Source organism: Gigantopelta aegis, chromosome 1 (assembly GCF_016097555.1).
Source record: "Gigantopelta aegis isolate Gae_Host chromosome 1, Gae_host_genome, whole genome shotgun sequence".
NCBI classification, from domain to species: Eukaryota; Metazoa; Mollusca; class Gastropoda; order Neomphalida; family Peltospiridae; genus Gigantopelta; species Gigantopelta aegis.
The window spans coordinates 33,758,359-33,776,442 of NC_054699.1; the positions used below are offsets into that span (position 1 = coordinate 33,758,359).

Sequence of the window (18,084 nt, forward strand, 5' to 3'; positions counted from 1 at the left end):
TTTAACGACACCCCAGAATGAAAAATGCATGTATCGGCTACTGGGTGTCAAACTGGCATGGTATATATACATTTCATTTCAGCTTATTTTCGTGCTTATATCCAATTAAGGTCCAAGCACGCTGTCCTGGGCACACATCAGCTATCTGGGTTATCTGTCCAGGACAGTGAATTAGTTGTTAGGTGTTAGTGAGAGAGAAGAGGGTGTAGTGGTCTTACACCTACCCATCGTAAAAACTCGCTCTAGGTGGGAGCCGGTACCGGGCTGCGAACCCTGTAACTACCAGCCTTATGTCTGATGGCTTAACCACGACATAACCGAGGCCGGTAGATATAGATAATATTGCCCACCCACTACTACACACCGGGACAGGATTTAAGCTGAATCAGTTGAGTGCTCGCTTGAGGTGCTTGTGTCGCAGGATCGAACCACCTCGGTGGATCCATTCAACTGATTGGGTTTTTCTCGTTCCAACCAGTGCACCACAACTGGTCAAAGGCCATGGTATGTGCGTTCCTGTCTGTAAGAAAGTGCATATAAATAATGCCTTGCTGCTAATGAAAAACTGTAGCGGACTTCCTCTGATGATAAAGTGTCCGATTTACCAAATGGTTGACATCCAATAGCCGATGACGAATTAATCAACGTGCTCCAGTGGTGTCGTGAAAACAAAACTTTAACTATTAAACACCAGTGGTGTGTTCTGGAGGGCGAGCGCTCGCAAATAATTTGACTGGTACCATCATCTTCTATCACACCAGTCATAGGTGTTAGCCGCCAAAAAATATTTAATTAGTTGGGGTTTTTAATCTTGCGAGCAGACGTAACCTTAACCCTAACCCTACTGAACATGGCTCATCGGTACAGATATAATAAAACAAAGTTTCAACTTCAACAAGCATTGACTGTTTTTCATTCCAGTCAGTGCACCACCACTAGTATATCAAAGGCCGTGGTACATGTCAGTGCAAGCGCGGATCCAGTATGTTTTAATAGAGGGTGCTCAAAAGCCGGTATTGTTTTTTGTTTTAAATAGAATTTAAAGGGCCATAACAGGTGGACGGGATAATGTGCATTCTGTAATAAATATCGTTTGACCAAAAACAGGGGGACCTTGAATCTGCGCCTGAAAGGAGACGATATGCATGGGTGATTAAACCAATCACCATATTCATATTCAAGACGTGTCTCCTAAGCTCAAGGGCCATACCTGTGACAAAATGGGTAAATCACCATAAACGTTAAACTTGATTTGTAACCCAACATGATGAAGCTGTACACATAGTTTTAGCTCAGTACCTCAAAGGGGATTAATAAAACATATATATATATCTTTCTAATTCCACCGTCGTTAACTTCTCTCTCTCTCTCTCTCTCTCTCTCTCTCTCTCTCTCTCTCTCTCTCTCTCTCTCTCTCTCTCTCTCTCTCTCTCTCTCTCTCTCTCTCCCTCCTTCCTGTCACGACCATGCGTTTCTAATGTGGTTCAGCATCAATGAAAATACAGAAACCTCAACTGAACAGTTATTACATTTGGACATGATTGCAGATCGCAAATTGATCATAACGTTCTTGTGTTTGTTCTTTACAGCCGAGCAATGGCGGTCCCAGTCTGCGTGTTAAGACTCATTCTTCACCAGCTCATCAATTATACATATAGTTAGCAGTCGCAGGTATCTGACATCGGCCTCTTAGCTATGTTACAAGTGAGATGGGCTTCCCTCTTAGCTATGTTGCAAGCGAGATGGGCTTCCCTCTTAGCTATGTTACAAGCGAGATGCGTTTCTCTATTAGCTACGTTACAAGCGAGATGGGCTTCCCTCTTAGCTATGTTACAAGCGAGATGGGCTTCACTCTTAGCTATGTTACAAGCGAGATGGGCTTCCCTGTTAGCTATGTTACAAGCGAGATGCGTTTCCCTCTTAGCTATGTTACAAGCGAGATACGTTTCTCTATTAGCTATGTTACAGGTGAGATGGGCTTCCCTGTTAGCTATGTTACAAGCGTGATGGGCTTCCCTGTTAGCTATGTTACAAGCGAGATGCGTTTCCCTCTTAGTTATTTTACAAACGAGATGGGCTTCCCCGTTAGCTATGTTACAAGCGAGATGGGCTTCCCTGTTAGCTATGTTACAAGCGAGATGGGTTTCTCTATTAGTTATGTTACAAGCGCGATGGGCTTCCCTCTTAGCTATGTTACAAGCGAGATGGGCTTCCCTCTTAGCTATGTTACAAGCGCGATGGGCGTCCCTGTTAGCTATATTAGAAGCGAGATGGACTTCCCTCTTAGCTATGTTACAAGCGAGATGGACTTCTCTATTAGTTATGTTACAAGCGAGATGGGCTTCCCTCTTAGCTATGTTACAAGCGAGATGGGCTTCCCTCTTAGCTATGTTACAAGCAAGATGGGCTTCCCTCTTAGCTATGTTACAAGCGAGATGGGCTTCCCTGTTAGCTATGTTATAAGCGAGATGGGCGTCCCTGTTAGCTATGTTACAAGCGAGATGGGCTTCCCTCTTAGCTATGTTACAAGCGAGATGGGCTTCCCTATTAGCTATGTTACAAGCGAGATGGGCTTCCCTCTTAGCTATGTTACAAGCGAGATAAACAAATCTCTACTACACTAATATTGTTAGGTTAAATAAAGTAAATCTCTCTTCGTCTTTCTATCTCACTATCTCTCTCCTCTCTTCCTCTCTCTCTCACTATCTCTCTCCTCTCTCTCTCTCTCTCTCTCTCTCTCTCTCTCTCTCTCTCTCTCTCTCTCTCTCTCTGTCTGTTTGTCTCTCTCTGTCTGTTTGTCTCTCTCTCTCACTCACTCTCTCTCTCTCTCTCTCTCTCTCTCTCTCTCTCTCTCTCTCTCTCTCTCTCTCTCTCTCTCTCTCTCTCTCTCTCTCTCTCTCTCTCTCTCTCTCTGTCTGTCTGTCTGTCTGTCTCTGTGTCTATAACAGGAACATATAAAATGTGATGGGAATAAAAAGAGCCGTGATTGGAGGGGGGATGACATTAGTTTCCCCCTCCGGCTACTCCAGTAAGTCTGAATACCATACGTGCCTTATTAAACGTTTTCATTCTTCCCTAGAAAGACTCCAGAGTTCACCGCTGCAAAACCATAACCATTTCGTCAACAGTCATACCTAATGTCGAAATGACATCTGAACACCGACAAATGAGGCTTTGGTTAGGCAGACTGAAGCCCACAAAGCGCAGCTGGGAGTAACATTTTAATGAGATTGATCATAACATGTACTAGACCTCCTAGCTATTAAACAACTTTAATTAATGTCAAATACAAAGTAAGCGGATTTGGGATCGGTCAACAGAAAGACCTGGGTTGAGGACTTTCCCTATATATTTTACACACAGAGAGATATAGTTTTAATAAACAAGATTATAGAGACGTAAAATGTGTAAATATTTCCAGACAAAACAGAAAGAAACGTTAAGGGTTTAAGTTTATTTTGTTTATCGACTACTAGCGTACATTCGTTTATTAATCATCGGCTATTGGATGTCAAACATTTGGTCATTCTAACATATAGTCTTAGAAATGAAACATGCTACATTTTTCCATTAGTAGCAAAGAATTGCACTATTCCACAGACAGGATAGCACATACCACGGATTTTGAAATGCTAGTCGTGGTGCATTGCCTGGAACGAGAAATAATCAAATGGGACAACCGACAGGGATCAATCCTAAACTGACTGCGAATCACAGTTTTAATAAACAAGATTACAGAAACTTTAGAAATTTAAATATTTCCCAGACAAAATAGAAAGAAAACCAAAGATGGTGAATTAGTTACTCTTACATTAGTCAGCACTCGATTACTACCGGGGAAAGTAAAAAATAAAGAGTTAAAAAAAAACCTGTGAATGGTTAATGAATCTCAAAATATACTACAGCCTTAGGTCTAATAAATTAGAGTATACGTTTACTCAAAGAATGTCACAAATCCGCTGTTAATTGGAGATTATTCGAGTCGGCTAATCGTTTCCGCATTCAATGTAAAACCATGTTCAGAGTTAACAAAAAAAAAAAAAATGACGGCGTTTCTTCCGTTACCGTTTACCGCTGTGTATAAGAGCTTATGAATGAATTAATGGATGGATGGATGAATGAATGAATGAATGAATGAATGAATGAACGGATGAATGAATGGATGAATGAATGGATGGATGGATGGATGGATGGATGGATGGATGGATGGATGGATGCATGAATGGATGAATGAATGAATGAATGAATAGATGGATGGATGGATGGATGGATGAATGAATGGATGGATGGATGGATGGATGGGTGAATGAATAAATCGATGGATGGATGAATGAATGAATGTACATCGGCTATTAGGTATCAAACAATTATAAAAATATGATGACTAAATCAATATTAAAATTCTAAATTTTAATCAAAACACATTGCAAAGAGCTATGCAAAAAATACAACATTACAAATACGACGGTACGTAATTTACTATTTGGAATATAATTCTGTGTCTCTCGGATATTTCAACGCAAGCTTAGATCAGAATCGAAAAGATTAAAAGAAAACTTTTCTATCAAATGTATATTTTCTAGTTTGCTATAGATAACTGTATGACACTAAAGTATGACCTTCTTATCCGTCTACCCCGGCAATGGAACCACTTATAGTCAGTCCCAACCTGTTACAAGAATGCTTGGGGGGGGGGGGGGGAATAATTAAAGTTTGCTTTGTTTAACGACACCACTGGAGCACATTGATCCGAAGTGTCTCTGGTAATACCGGTGTTTCGTATACCACAAAGTGCATTTTTCATATATTTTAAAAACGCACGTACCTCTGAGAAGTAACGGTTATGGAAACCAAGCTGTAGTCTATCGTGTTTAATGGTATTTTCCCCTTTCAATATCACTCTGTTATGTACAACGTTATCCAAATGTATTATGGGTTTGTAGATTAACTAAACTTAGTGTTCATTTTACGGGTTTGACGTAGCCCAATGGTACAGCGTTCGCTTGATGCGCGGACGGTCTGGGATCGATCCCCGTCTGTAGACCCATTGGGCTATTTCTCGCCCCAGCCAATGCACCACGACTGGTATACCAAAGGCCGTGGTATGTGCTATCCTGTCTGTGGGATGGTGCATATACAAGATCCCTTGCTGCTACTCGAAAAGAGTAGCCCACAAAGCGGGTTTTCTCCCTCAATATCTGTGTGGTCCTTAACCATATGTCCAACGCCATATAAGCGTAAATAAAATGCCTTGAGTGTGTCGTTAAATAACACATTTCCTTCCTAGTGTTAATTTTCATAGATTAAAACGACCTGTCGTGGCACCCACTTCAGCTTCCGGGACAATCTGACTAGGCTAGAGTTAATAGTAGTTGTTGTAGTTGTTAGCGAGCGAGAAGTCAGTGTAGTGTCCTTACATCCTCCCCATCTGAGCTGTTGTGATCACTTAAAACCGGCCTCGAGGGTGGCGTGGATAAGGCATCGGACATAAGGCTGGTAGGTACAGAGTTCGCAGCCCGGAACCGGCTCCCATCCAGAGCGAGTTTTAAAGACTCAGTGAGTAGGTGTAAGACCCATATACCCTCTTCTCTCTCTCACTAACCACTGACAACTAACCCACTGTCCTGGATAGAGAGGCCAAATAGCTGAGGTGTGTGCCCAGGACAGCGGGCTTGAACCTTAATTGGATATAAGCACGAAAATCAGTTCAAATGAATGAATGAATGAATGAATGAATGAATGAATGAATGAATGAATTAATTAATTAATTAATTAATGACTTAAAGTCACAGACCCAACACTATGACGTATTTTTCACTATTAAAGCCGTTTTTGATAATTTAAATTAGAAGTAGTTACATTTAATATTTAGAAAATTCATTTCCATGCCCCTCAAGTGGTTCTGGTTCTGGCTTTTGTAATACCCTAAAATGTCTTTTTTTATAATTCTAAAAACGCACGAAAAATAACGAAAATTGCCCAACAGGCCCACCGACGGGGATCGATCCTAGACTGACCACGCATAATGTCAGCGCTTTACCAGTGAACTACGTCCCGCCTTCACCCGACACTAATTGTAATTGTAATTGTCGTTTTATCGTTATGTTGCCACAAATACGCCACGTGTTTAAGCGGCTTTAGCTACCTTCCGCACTTCCAGTGGTTTGTGACTGTAAATAAGTACATGTATACAAGACTTTATTGAATGCGTACATCTTACTAATTTGCCAGCCTTAGTTAATGTTTGTTTTGTTTAATGACACTACTAGAGCACATAGACTATTAAATGTCAAACATTTGGTAATTTTGAGATATTATATAGTCTTCGAGAGGAAACCTGCTACATGTTTCCATTAGTAGCAAGGGATCTTTTATATGCATCATCCCACAGACAGGATAACACATACCACGGCATTTGATATACTAGTCGTCGTGTACTGGCTAGAGCAAGAAATAGCTAGACGGGGACCAATCGTAGACCGATCGTAGACCGATCGCGATAAATGCATAAATAAAAGCATCTATTGAATAGGAAAGGAAAGGAAATGTTTTTATTTAACGACGCACTCAACACATTTTAATTACGGTTATATGGCGTCAGACATATGGTTAAGGACCACACAGATACTGAGAGAGGAAACCCGCTGTCGCCACTTCATGGGCTACTCTTTCCGATTAGCAGCAAGGGATATTTTATATGCACCCTCCCACGGACAGGATAGCACATACCACGGCCATTGTTATACCTATTGAATATATGCAATTTAGTAACCTGTCAGCCTTAGTGAATAGTGTCAACAGATTTACAGACATTACATGTGATTAGATGCTGGGTCGGGGTGTAGTCTAGTGGTAGTGTCTGAGGTACGATGGGTTCTGAGATCGATCGCCCTAGATGAACTCAGGCTGTTCCCCGTCCCACTTAGTGCCCTACATCTGGCATATCAGTACAATCTCGTTGGGTCGAACTCGGAAGGGTCGATACACCGCAACGCTCGAACCAAAAACGAAATCCCGAGTTACATTCAGACGATGTTGACCGAATGGTTAGGTCGAACTACCCGATGGGTCGAACACGTTCTCAAGCACCGACGGGGTTCGAGCCAACGGGATTCAACTACATATACTAGTATATATATATATATATATATATATATATATATATATATATATATATATATATATATATATATATATATATATATATATATTATATATATATATATATTATATATATATATAATATATATACTGAGAGGCATAAATAACGCAATGGGTATTTCACCGATATTTTCTTATAGAAATATTATGTCATCAGGCAAATGACATACTGGTAACAATTGTAACTGATACTATTGTTTAAATATGTACTTTGTAAGGCAGTGACCACGGCTCCCCAACCTGTTCACTGTCTATGTTCTGGGGGCAATAAATCTTAAAAAACAAACCCCCCCCCCCCCCCCCCAAAAAAAAAAAAAACCCAACCCCAAACAATTGTAACTGAAAGAAGATATTGTTCAAATCGGGATTTTTAAAAAATAAAATGTGGTTTTAAACGAAAAACACAACTGTTTTTTTTTGGCAATAAAACTGAAATTTTTTAACATTACTTACCATAGCATATTAAAAAAAGACAGAAAACACAAAAAATGGTTGCTTTTATAGGGAGACGAGAGCAGGCAATGCACATGCAAAACGATTTTCATTAGCAATGCTGTATTGTTGTAATAAACACACCAGTTATACTTTTTGCTGAAAACTCATTTTACTCAATTGTTTTTCTGATTTGAACAAAATCCTCTTTCACTTGCAATTATTACTAATATGTTATTTGTCCGCATGCTTAATATATGTGATTTGACATTTTTATAAGAGATTATTCAGTGAAATACCCATTGCGTTATTTATGCCTCTCAGTATATATATAATTATTATAATTATTATTATTATTTTCTTACTTTCCTTACTGCACACATAATTACTATATCAGGATCCACTTGCGATATATGCCAATAGATTTACCGACGGATTTTGCGATCGGTTGCATCCAATTTGCTGCACGTGAAGCTCTAATTGTGCTGTACAAACATTATATAATCGACACACCACGGTCTGGTATGTACAGGACTTTGAAGGAGGACAACGACCGGCAATCAATAAGTCATTGCGAGAAGCCGGCAACCACTGAGTATGATTAACAAGGAGATTAAATCGCAGGAAAATGTGTCATTAAATTTGGCGGAAAATAACAATAAAAAAAAAAAAACCAACAAAGAAGAGAAAAACACAACTAATCCAGACATCATTTTCAAGAGGCTTAGAAAAGTTTGTTTTGTTTAACGACACCATTAGATCACATTGATTTATTAATCATCGGCTATTGGATGTCAAACATATGATAATTTTGACAAAGTTATAGAGAGGAAACCCACTACATTTTTCCATTAGTAGCAAGGGATATTTTATATGCACCATCCTACAGACAGGATAGCACATACCACGGCCTTTGATATACCAATCGTGGTTTACTGGCTGTGACGAGAAATCGCCCTTAGAGGTTTGTGCTTTAATGTGATAATTTAACCCTAGACATTCTGAAAGTGTTATAATAGGTATCATAGAACCCCCGTTGATTATATAAAGGTTTTTGTTGTTGTTGTTGTTGTTGTTTGTTTGGTTGTTGTTGTTGTTGTTTTTTTGCTTAATGACACCACTAAAGCATGTTGCATGTCACCGGCTATAGGATGTAAAACATTTGCTAATTCTGACATATAGTTTTAGAGCGGAAACCCGCTAAATTTTCTTATTAGTAGCAAGTGATCTTTTATATGCACCATCCGACAGACAGGATAGCACATACCACGGCCTTTGATATACCAGTTGTGGTGCACTGGCTGGAACGAGAGATAGCCCAGTGAGTCAGTCCACCAGCGCTTTACCACCCGGGTACGTTCCGCCCCCAAAATATATAGAGCTACCAAAATCCACATAGTTGACTATAGAATACGCAGGTAGGGCGTGAGTAATACTGTTAGAAATTATCACATCAGAGTAATATATATACTTATTGCTGGCTTACTGAGATGGATATGATTGCAGAACATTGCGATGCATGCCTGTTTCATCATCCCGTGGATATTAGGTACGTTTGTTTCCTCAGTTTTAAGACTAATTCCTGACGTGACGCGTAATAGTATTACGTAACCACCGGCTCGCCAGAGGGCGTATTCAGTGGGATCGAACAAAATGGCTGCGCCCGTTATATATAATAGCCGTCACACATAAACCGCTTTATTAATGAAATATACCAATACACTTGTTGATGTTAAGCAATAATGTGCATTATATATCGTTCAATATGCCTACCAGTTCAAAAGCTTTGCTTAAGCATTCCTTTAACAAGAAAGAGTGACTGCAAGCGTAGACCAGTGGTAAAGCGCTCGCCTGACGCGCGGTCAGTCTAGGATCGATCCCCGTTGGTGGGCCCATTGAGCTATTTCTTATTCCAGCTAGTGCACCACGACTGGTATATCAAAGGCCGTGGTATGTGCTATACTGTCTGTGGGATAGTGCTAGCAAAAGATCCCTTGCTACTGATTGAAAAAAACAACAACAAAAAAACAACAACAACGTCGCGTGTTTCCCCTCTAAGACTATATGTCAGAATTACCTAAATTTAATGTTTGATAGCCGATGTTTAATAAATTAATATGCTCTGGTAGTATCATAAAACAAAACAAACCTTAACTTTTGACTTTTATTCCCACATTACATGTTTGTACTGTACGACACTGCGAAACAAAGGTTGACTGGAATTCGGTCTACACTTATCCCAGTGTACCCAGTGATCCCTTGCTATTTTTTTCTCACAGCATTTTATAATGATTTATTTTAATGAACTCGTCTGCAACTGCATTTGAGCGAGAAGTGGATAAGTGGCTGGTTGTCGTCTGAATTGCGATGGGCCGTAGAAGCGACTGCCCCCGGTGGTTGTTTCCCGTCTCCACCGATCCCCCACAAGTCAACTGGTACATAAAAAAGAGGCCCAGTTATGTGCTATCCTGCAAGAAATTACGCTACAGGTTCTATTTGATTATAATCCTACGAGACTTTTGCACATTCAAGAGCACCAGAACCAACCCTCGTCCGCTAGTAGCTACCGAACACAGTCTGGCTGCTTGTGCTCCATTGCACATGCCAGCGCAGGCGATCCCCTTCTCCCACTCCCACCCCCATCCCAAACATGTTCCTGTCCTGTCGGAAGAGCCAGTGAAAGTCGACACCTGCGTCCATGACAGGCGTGCGCTTACAATAGCTTATTCTGAATGTGCACGTTAAATCATATGACCTGACGTGACCTGCTATACTGCAGCGGCCTCGGTGGTGTAGTGGTTAAACCATCGGACATAAGGCTGGTAGGTTTTGGGTTCGCTTCCTGGTACCGGCCCCCACCCAGCACGAGTTTTAACGACTCAGCTGGTAGGTGTAAGACCACTACATCGACTTCTCTCTCACTAATCGGAGCGAGTTTTAACGACTCAGTGGGTAGGTGCGAGACCACTACATCGACTTCTCTCTCACTAATCTGAGCGAGTTTTAACGACTCAGTGGGTAGGTGTGAGACCACTACATCGACTTCTCTCTCACTAATCTGAGCGAGTTTTAACGACTCAGTGGGTAGGTGCGAGACCACTACATCGACTTCTCTCTCACTAATCTGAGCGAGTTTTAAACGACTCAGTGGGTAGGTGTGAGACCACTACATCGACTTCTCTCTCACTAATCTGAGCGAGTTTTAACGACTCAGTGGGTAGGTGTGAGACCACTACATCGACTTCTCTCTCACTAATCTGAGCGAGTTTTAACGACTCAGCTGGTAGGTGTCAGACCACTACACCGACTTCTCTCTCACTAATCTGAGCGAGTTTTAACGACTCAGTGGGTAGGTGTGAGACCACTACATCGACTTCTCTCTCACTGATCTGAGCGAGTTTTAACGACTCAGTGGGTAGGTGTGAGACCACTACACCGAATTCTCTCTCACTAACAACTAACCCACTGCCCTGAACGGACAGTCCAGATAGCTGAAGTGTGTGCCTAGGAGAGCGAGCTTGAACGTTAATTGGATATAAGCACGAAAATAACTTGAAAAGACAAGAATGCTATCCTATCCAAGGATAAGTGCATATAAAATTGTAAAGGCTACTTGTTCGCATCCCTGCACCGGCTCCCACATAGTTTTAACGGCTCTGTGAGGAGGGCAAGACTACACCGACTTCATTTTCACTAAGCACTAACAACAAAACATTAACCCCTGTTCTGGACACACAGTACAGATATGTGATGTGTGTGTACAGGTCAGCGTGCTTGAACCTAAATTGTATGCAAGAAAACAAAATGGAATGAGCCTGTAATTTTGGTGTTTTTAAAGCAATTGTTTGACTTGTAAAGATACGGGGGTGGGGGGGACTTAAATGTAATTCTTCCTTTGTTTAAGGACATCACTAGAGCACATTGATGTATTAATTATCGGCTGTTGCATGTCAAACGTTTGGTAATTCTGACAGACTTAGCCGAAACCCGCGAACGTTTTCCATTAGTAGCAAGGGATCTTTTGTTTTAATTTTCACACAGACAGGATAGCACATACCCCGGCATTTGATATATCACTCGTGGGACAATGGTTAGAATTTGACAAAAACCCAAAGTATGGGTTCACCGAGGTGATTCGATCCTACAAGCCAAGCGCCTCACGCGAGTGCCCTACCAACTGAACTAAATCCCAGCTCTAATGGTTGGGGAAAACGCACTCACGAATGTCTATATTTTTGAGAGAAGACTAAAGAGCGATGGGCTTGTACCATCTACATGTGATGTATTATTTGACCCGGTACATGTAGACGGGAAACTGGACGTGTAGAAATGCTTCAAATTACACCATAGAAGGAAGGAAGGAAGTAAATGTTTTATTTAACGACGCACTCAACACATTTAATTTACGGTTATAAGGCGTTGGGCATATGGTTAAGGATCACACAGATATTGAGGGAGGAAACCCGCTGTCGCCACTTCATGGGCTACTCTTTTCGATTAGCAGCAAGGGGTCTTTTATAAGCACCATCCCATAGACAGGATAGCACATACCATGGTCTTTGATGTACGAGTCGTGGAGCACTGGCTGCAGCGAGAAATAGCGCAATGGGCCCACTGACGGGGATCGATCTCAAACCGACCGCGCATCAGCAAGCGCTTTACCACTGGGCTACGTCTCGCCCATGTTACAAGAAGCTTCATATGTGTAGCATGGCATGTGCGAGTTGTATATAAAGTTAACGTTTATATTGTTCACAACACTACTAGAGCATATTGCAACTAGTGGGGAAAAGGGTAGTGCGTTTCCTCTATATGACTATATGTCAAAATTACCAAATGTTTAACATCCTATAGCCGATGATTAATACATCAATGTGGTCTAAAGATGTCGTTAAACAAAACGAACTTTAACTTTATTGCCAACAATTATAACACTCAGTTATATAAAATCAGTTAAATGTATTATTTCTTCTTCTCATATCCTTGTTACAACTACAGACCGGTAGTTATTTTCGTTCTTATATCCAATTAAGATACACGCACGCTGTCCTGGGTACACGCACCTCAGCTATCTGGACAGAGGGTTAATGTTTAGTTCTTAGTGGTTAGAGAGAGAGAGAGAGAGAGAGAGAGAGAGAGAGAGAGAGAGAGAGAGAGAGAGAGAGAGAGAGAGAGAGAGAGAGAGAGAGAGGTGTAGTAACCTTACAGCTACCAACTGTGTCGTAAAAACTCGCTCTGGGTGGGAGCTGGTACCGAGCTGCGAACCCAGTACCTATCAGCCTTATGTCCGATAGCTTAACCACGTTTTTCCATGGAAAGGAAAGGAAATGTTTTATTTAACGACGCACTCAACACATTTTATTTACGATATAAATGTTTGACATCCAATAGCCATATAGGCGTCCGACATACGGTTAAGGACCACACAGATATTGAGAGAGGAAACCCGCTGTCGCCACACCATGGGCTACTCTGTCCGATTAACAGCAAGGGATCTTTTATATGCAACATCCCACAGAGAGGATAGTATATACCACGGCCTTTGATATGCCAGTCGTGGTGCACTGGCGTTTTTCCACGGAGTTCAGTCCATAAACGTGTACGTTGGTTAGTGTTTACACTGTAACTATATTTGCATGTTTATGTGATATATCGGTCGTAGTCTATGACTTTGGGAATATGACAGAAATCTCACGAACGCGAACCGAGTCAGAAATCAACCTGTTTTGTAATACAAGTGCACGTTTCGAACATATGCAGCACGCGAACCTTTCCAACATAATATGCAACACGTGAGTATATGCTGGTGGAAAGAAGTTAAGGGGGTTACATAAACAGTAACAGCAAAGATTAAGTTTGTTTTGTTTAACGACACCACTAGAGCACATTGATTTATTAATCATCGGCTATTGGATGTCAAACATTTGGTAATTCTGACATATAGTCATCAGAGGAAACCTGCTACATTTTCTTAATGCAGCAAGGGATCTTTTATATGCACTTTCCCCACAGACAGGATAGCACATACCACGGACTTTGACCAGTTGTAGTGCACTGGTTGGAATGAGAAAAAATCCAATAAGTTGAATAGATCCACTGAGGTGGTTCGATCCTGTAATGCAAGCACCTCAAACGAGCACTCAACCGACTAAGCTAAATTTCGCCCCTAACAGCAAAGAGTGACCGCAAGCAAAGTATTCGTCCACAATGTGAAGACATTGAAGAAGAAGTTTGCTTTGTTTAACGACACCACTAGAGCACATTTATTTATTAATCATCGGCTATTGAATGTCAAACATATAGTCATTTTTACACAGTCACAGAGAGGAAACCCGCTATATTTTTCCATTAGTAACAAGGGATCTTTTATAGGCACCATCTCACAGACAGGATAACACATACCACGGCCTTTGATACACCAGTCGTGGTGCACTGGCTGGAACGAGAAATAGTCCAATGGGCCCACCGACGGGGATCGATCCCGGACCGACCGAGCATCAAGCGGACGCTTTACCATTGGGCTACGTCCCGCCCCGTGAAGACATTGAAGTCTTAGACCCGTGACAATGGAAACTTTGAAAACGAAAATGAAAGTTTGGTTAATCTACAAAATGTATAATGAATGAATGAATAAATGTTTAACGACACCCCAGCACGAAAAATACATCGGCTATAATTGGGTGTCAAACTATGGTAATGCAAATAAATAAAGTGATGATCAACATCAATATAAAAATTCAAGACTTAAACAAAAACAGTGTAAAGAACTGTGCAAAAACACAAATATCACAGAATTTTACGGATACTGAATTTTACTCAAAACTTCAATTTGTGCTGTATTGGCCATTCTCAAAGAGAATGTTACACCCCTGCACCACGACGAGGTTACAGCACACGCAGGGGCTACAAAATGTAAACACATCTGTATAAAGTCACAATGAAGTGGAATAAGAGTCTGTGACGTTGAAATGGGTGAAACCTTCTAAATATATATGTTAGAGCTAATGTCCATAACCGTTACTTCTCAGAGGTAATTGCGTTTTTACAATTATGAAAAAGAAACACAATTTCGCGATATTATGAACACCGTGATGACCAGAAACACTCGGATGTATGGAACTGAATAATGTATAAACTGTATGTAATGTCTTGATTCCAATTATAGCAAATGGATCTAACAGTTAAAATATGCGGTAGTGTTTACAAAATGGTTTCTGTTATTTTAACAATGTTTGTTTTTTGTGTTTAACGACACCACTAGAGCACATTGAATTGTTAATCATCGGCTATTGGATGTCAAACATATGGTCATTTTGACACAGTCATAGAAAGGAAACCCGCTACATTTTTCCATTAGTAGCAAGGGATCTTTTATATGCTCCATCCCACAGACAGGATACCACATACTAAGCCCTTTGTAATATCAATCGTGGTGCACTGACTGGAACGAGACATATCCCAATGGGCCCACCGACGGTGATCGATCCTAGACCGACCGCCCATCAAGCGAGCGCTTTACCACTGGGCTACATCCCTACCCCCTTTTTAACGAAGTTACTGATATTCAATTCCGTATTATAATTATGGTATAATAAATTAAATTTTATCTCTTTTAATACCAATTGTTCCCAAATTTCTTTTAATATGCTGGAGGGGGTGGGGAGGGGGGGGGGGGTCATAAGTGGGTCACACCAACAATAACAAGAAACCCTCATCCATAGTGTCAGGAAATTAACCAAGTTACTTACATTCAATCCCAAATTAGGTGTACTGATATTCAGTCTCACATTACTGATATTCAGTCTCACATTACTGATATTCAGCCTCACATTACTGACATTCAGCCTCACATTACTGACATTCAGTCTCACATTACTGATATTCAGCGTCACATTACTGACATTCAGCGTCACATTACTGACATTCAGTCTCACATTACTGATATTCAGCGTCACATTACTGATATTCAGCGTCACATTACTGATATTCAGCGTCACATTACTGACATTCAGTCTCACATTACTGATATTCAGTGTCACATTACTGACATTCAGTCTCACATTACTGATATTCAGCGTCACATTACTGATATTCAGTGGCACATTACTGATATTCAGCGTCACATTACTGACATTCAGTGGCACATTATTGATATTCAGCGTCACATTACTGATATTCAGCGTCACATTACTGATATTCAGCGTCACATTACTGATATTCAGTGGCACATTACTGATATTCAGCGTCACATTACATAAGACGCTAATAGTAACTGGACTGTGGTCTACAAGGGCGGGACGTAGCTCAGTGGTACAGCGCTCGCCTGATGTGCGATCGATCTAGGATCGATTCCCGTCGGTGGGCCCACTGGACTATTTCTCGTTCCAGTCAGTGCTTCACAACTGGTGTAACATAGGCCATGGTATATACTATCCTGTCTGTGTGATGGTACATATAAAAGATCCCTTGCTGCTAGTCGAAAAGAGTAGCCCATGAAGTGGCGACAGCGGATTTCCTCTATCAATATCTGTGTGGTCCTTAACCATATGTCCGACGCCATATAACCGTAAATAAAATGTGTTGAGTGTGTTGTTAAATAAAACATTTCGTTCCTCCCTTCTTTGGTCTACAATACCAGCAATTCCATAATTTGTTTCTCTCAGTATACTGCAGTAGCAGACGACACCAATAATAACAAACACGGGGAGGCGGAGAAGAGTCGGAGAAGGTTAGAAATAGGGGAACTGCAGACAGCGAAGGGGTTGACGTTTTGCATGAGACGTTTTGCATGAGACGTTTTGATTTGTAAATTAACTAAAATAAACTGAGGAGTTCCATCTCTAAGATACACGTTCAGGACAGCAATGTCCCAACAGACGTCTGCAGATACCAGCAACTGGAGAAGAAATTAATGTATTAATTCGCCTTCTGACGGAGGGTGGGTGGTGCGTTATCGTCGACGGTGTGGGGTGGGATGGAAAAGAGGGTTGCTATGTCGCTGTGTCTCTCAAAGTATGCTTACAAACAACCACTTTACGTGTGGAATAAGATGCATTATGTTTGTCACTTAAGTTTTATGCTTTATGAATATATGAATAAAACAATTTCTGTGCATGCATAAGGAATTGATGAGCGATCTGCAAGCCTGTAACACCACCATTACCATATCCAACAATAAGCACCACCATCTTCATCGTCGTCATCATTATCATCATCATCATCTTCATCATCACGGCAGACACCAAAAAGCACTACAATAGCAACCACAACCACCACCAAACACTAAAGTAACCACAACCACCACAACCACAACCACCACCATTATCATTACTCATTATCATCAGATCTGACCACTACTATCGTCGCCCTCATCACCAACACAACCGCCATGGTGGTACCACCATCACAGGTATCACTACCTTCATCAACACTATCACTAATATTATCATCAGCAGCAGCATCAGCACCATCATCAACAGCAGCATCAGCATCATCATCACTAACAGCAACAACAACAACAGCAGTAAAACGATTTCATATCCCCACCACCACCAGCTACAATAGTGACTGCGACAATCATAGACTAATTATAGTAAGGCTTCAATAATTAGTTATTTAGTATATAGATGTTAAAGATAGAAAACCAAATACTCACAGTTCCATCAGATGTCGTAGATACATCCAGCTTCACGTTATCCGAGCCTCCTAGAAAAATGAGCACCATAAACGATGAAGCAATACACTCCAGCGTGCAGTACATACTGCGCTTAATTAACCTTGATATATTTTCACTCACTACTTTACTCCGTGAAAAAAACAAAACAACGTAGAATCGTACAAAGTAGTCGATATAGTTACACTAAGCAGACGATAGAAAAAAAATTGGAGGAATAAACAGCAGACGAGAGCGAAAAGACCGATAGTCAAGTTCCCGCACTGGAATGTGTATAATAATAATAATATTGAATCGCTTGTGCACTTTCGCCTTTTTTTTCTCTCTCTCTCTCTCTTTCTCCCAATGCAAGTTGTTACTATTGAGGTCAGTTTCTTCCGCTTATGTTTCAGTGAGAAATTAATTCCGAGGGTTGTAGGAAAAGCCGGTAGAATGTGGTGTTAATGCGAACCCTCTGCGTGTGTCTGGCTGAATTTCCTACAGCACGCTGCATACGCTCTGCGGATCTGTTAACAATAACGTAGGCTTCCTGCAAGTGTTTTGTTAAATACGCGCCGGCCTCAGTATATAATGAGGTCGAGCCGATATGTATCGGAGTATAATATTCTCGTATAGAAAGCAGACGGAGTGTTGTCCCACATTTTCGTAAGTCTGTGTATATTAAAATTCGTAACAACTCGTAAAGGTCAGATCGAATTTTTCTATATATGGCGTTAACCTCCCGTGGATAAAAACCTGTATGGTCCGCGACATGGTGTTTAATATAGTACACTGTGTAAGGTCACAGTTGAAACAAGGGAGATAACTAAGAGACGGGG

At 41.0% G+C, this 18,084-nt stretch overlaps 1 protein-coding gene across 1 annotated transcript in view; it reads right to left on the reverse strand.

Moving 5' to 3' along the window:
- Window positions 1-17,635, reverse strand: part of LOC121376669 (stromelysin-3-like) — a 58,533-nt gene extending 40,898 nt beyond the window's left edge. Inside the window, exon 1 of the mRNA XM_041504496.1 lies at window positions 17,249-17,635. Within this exon, the coding sequence (XP_041360430.1) occupies window positions 17,249-17,353 (105 nt within the window). The 5' untranslated portion in view covers window positions 17,354-17,635. The remainder of the gene's footprint in view (window positions 1-17,248) is intronic.
- Window positions 17,636-18,084: the final 449 nt, after the last annotated feature.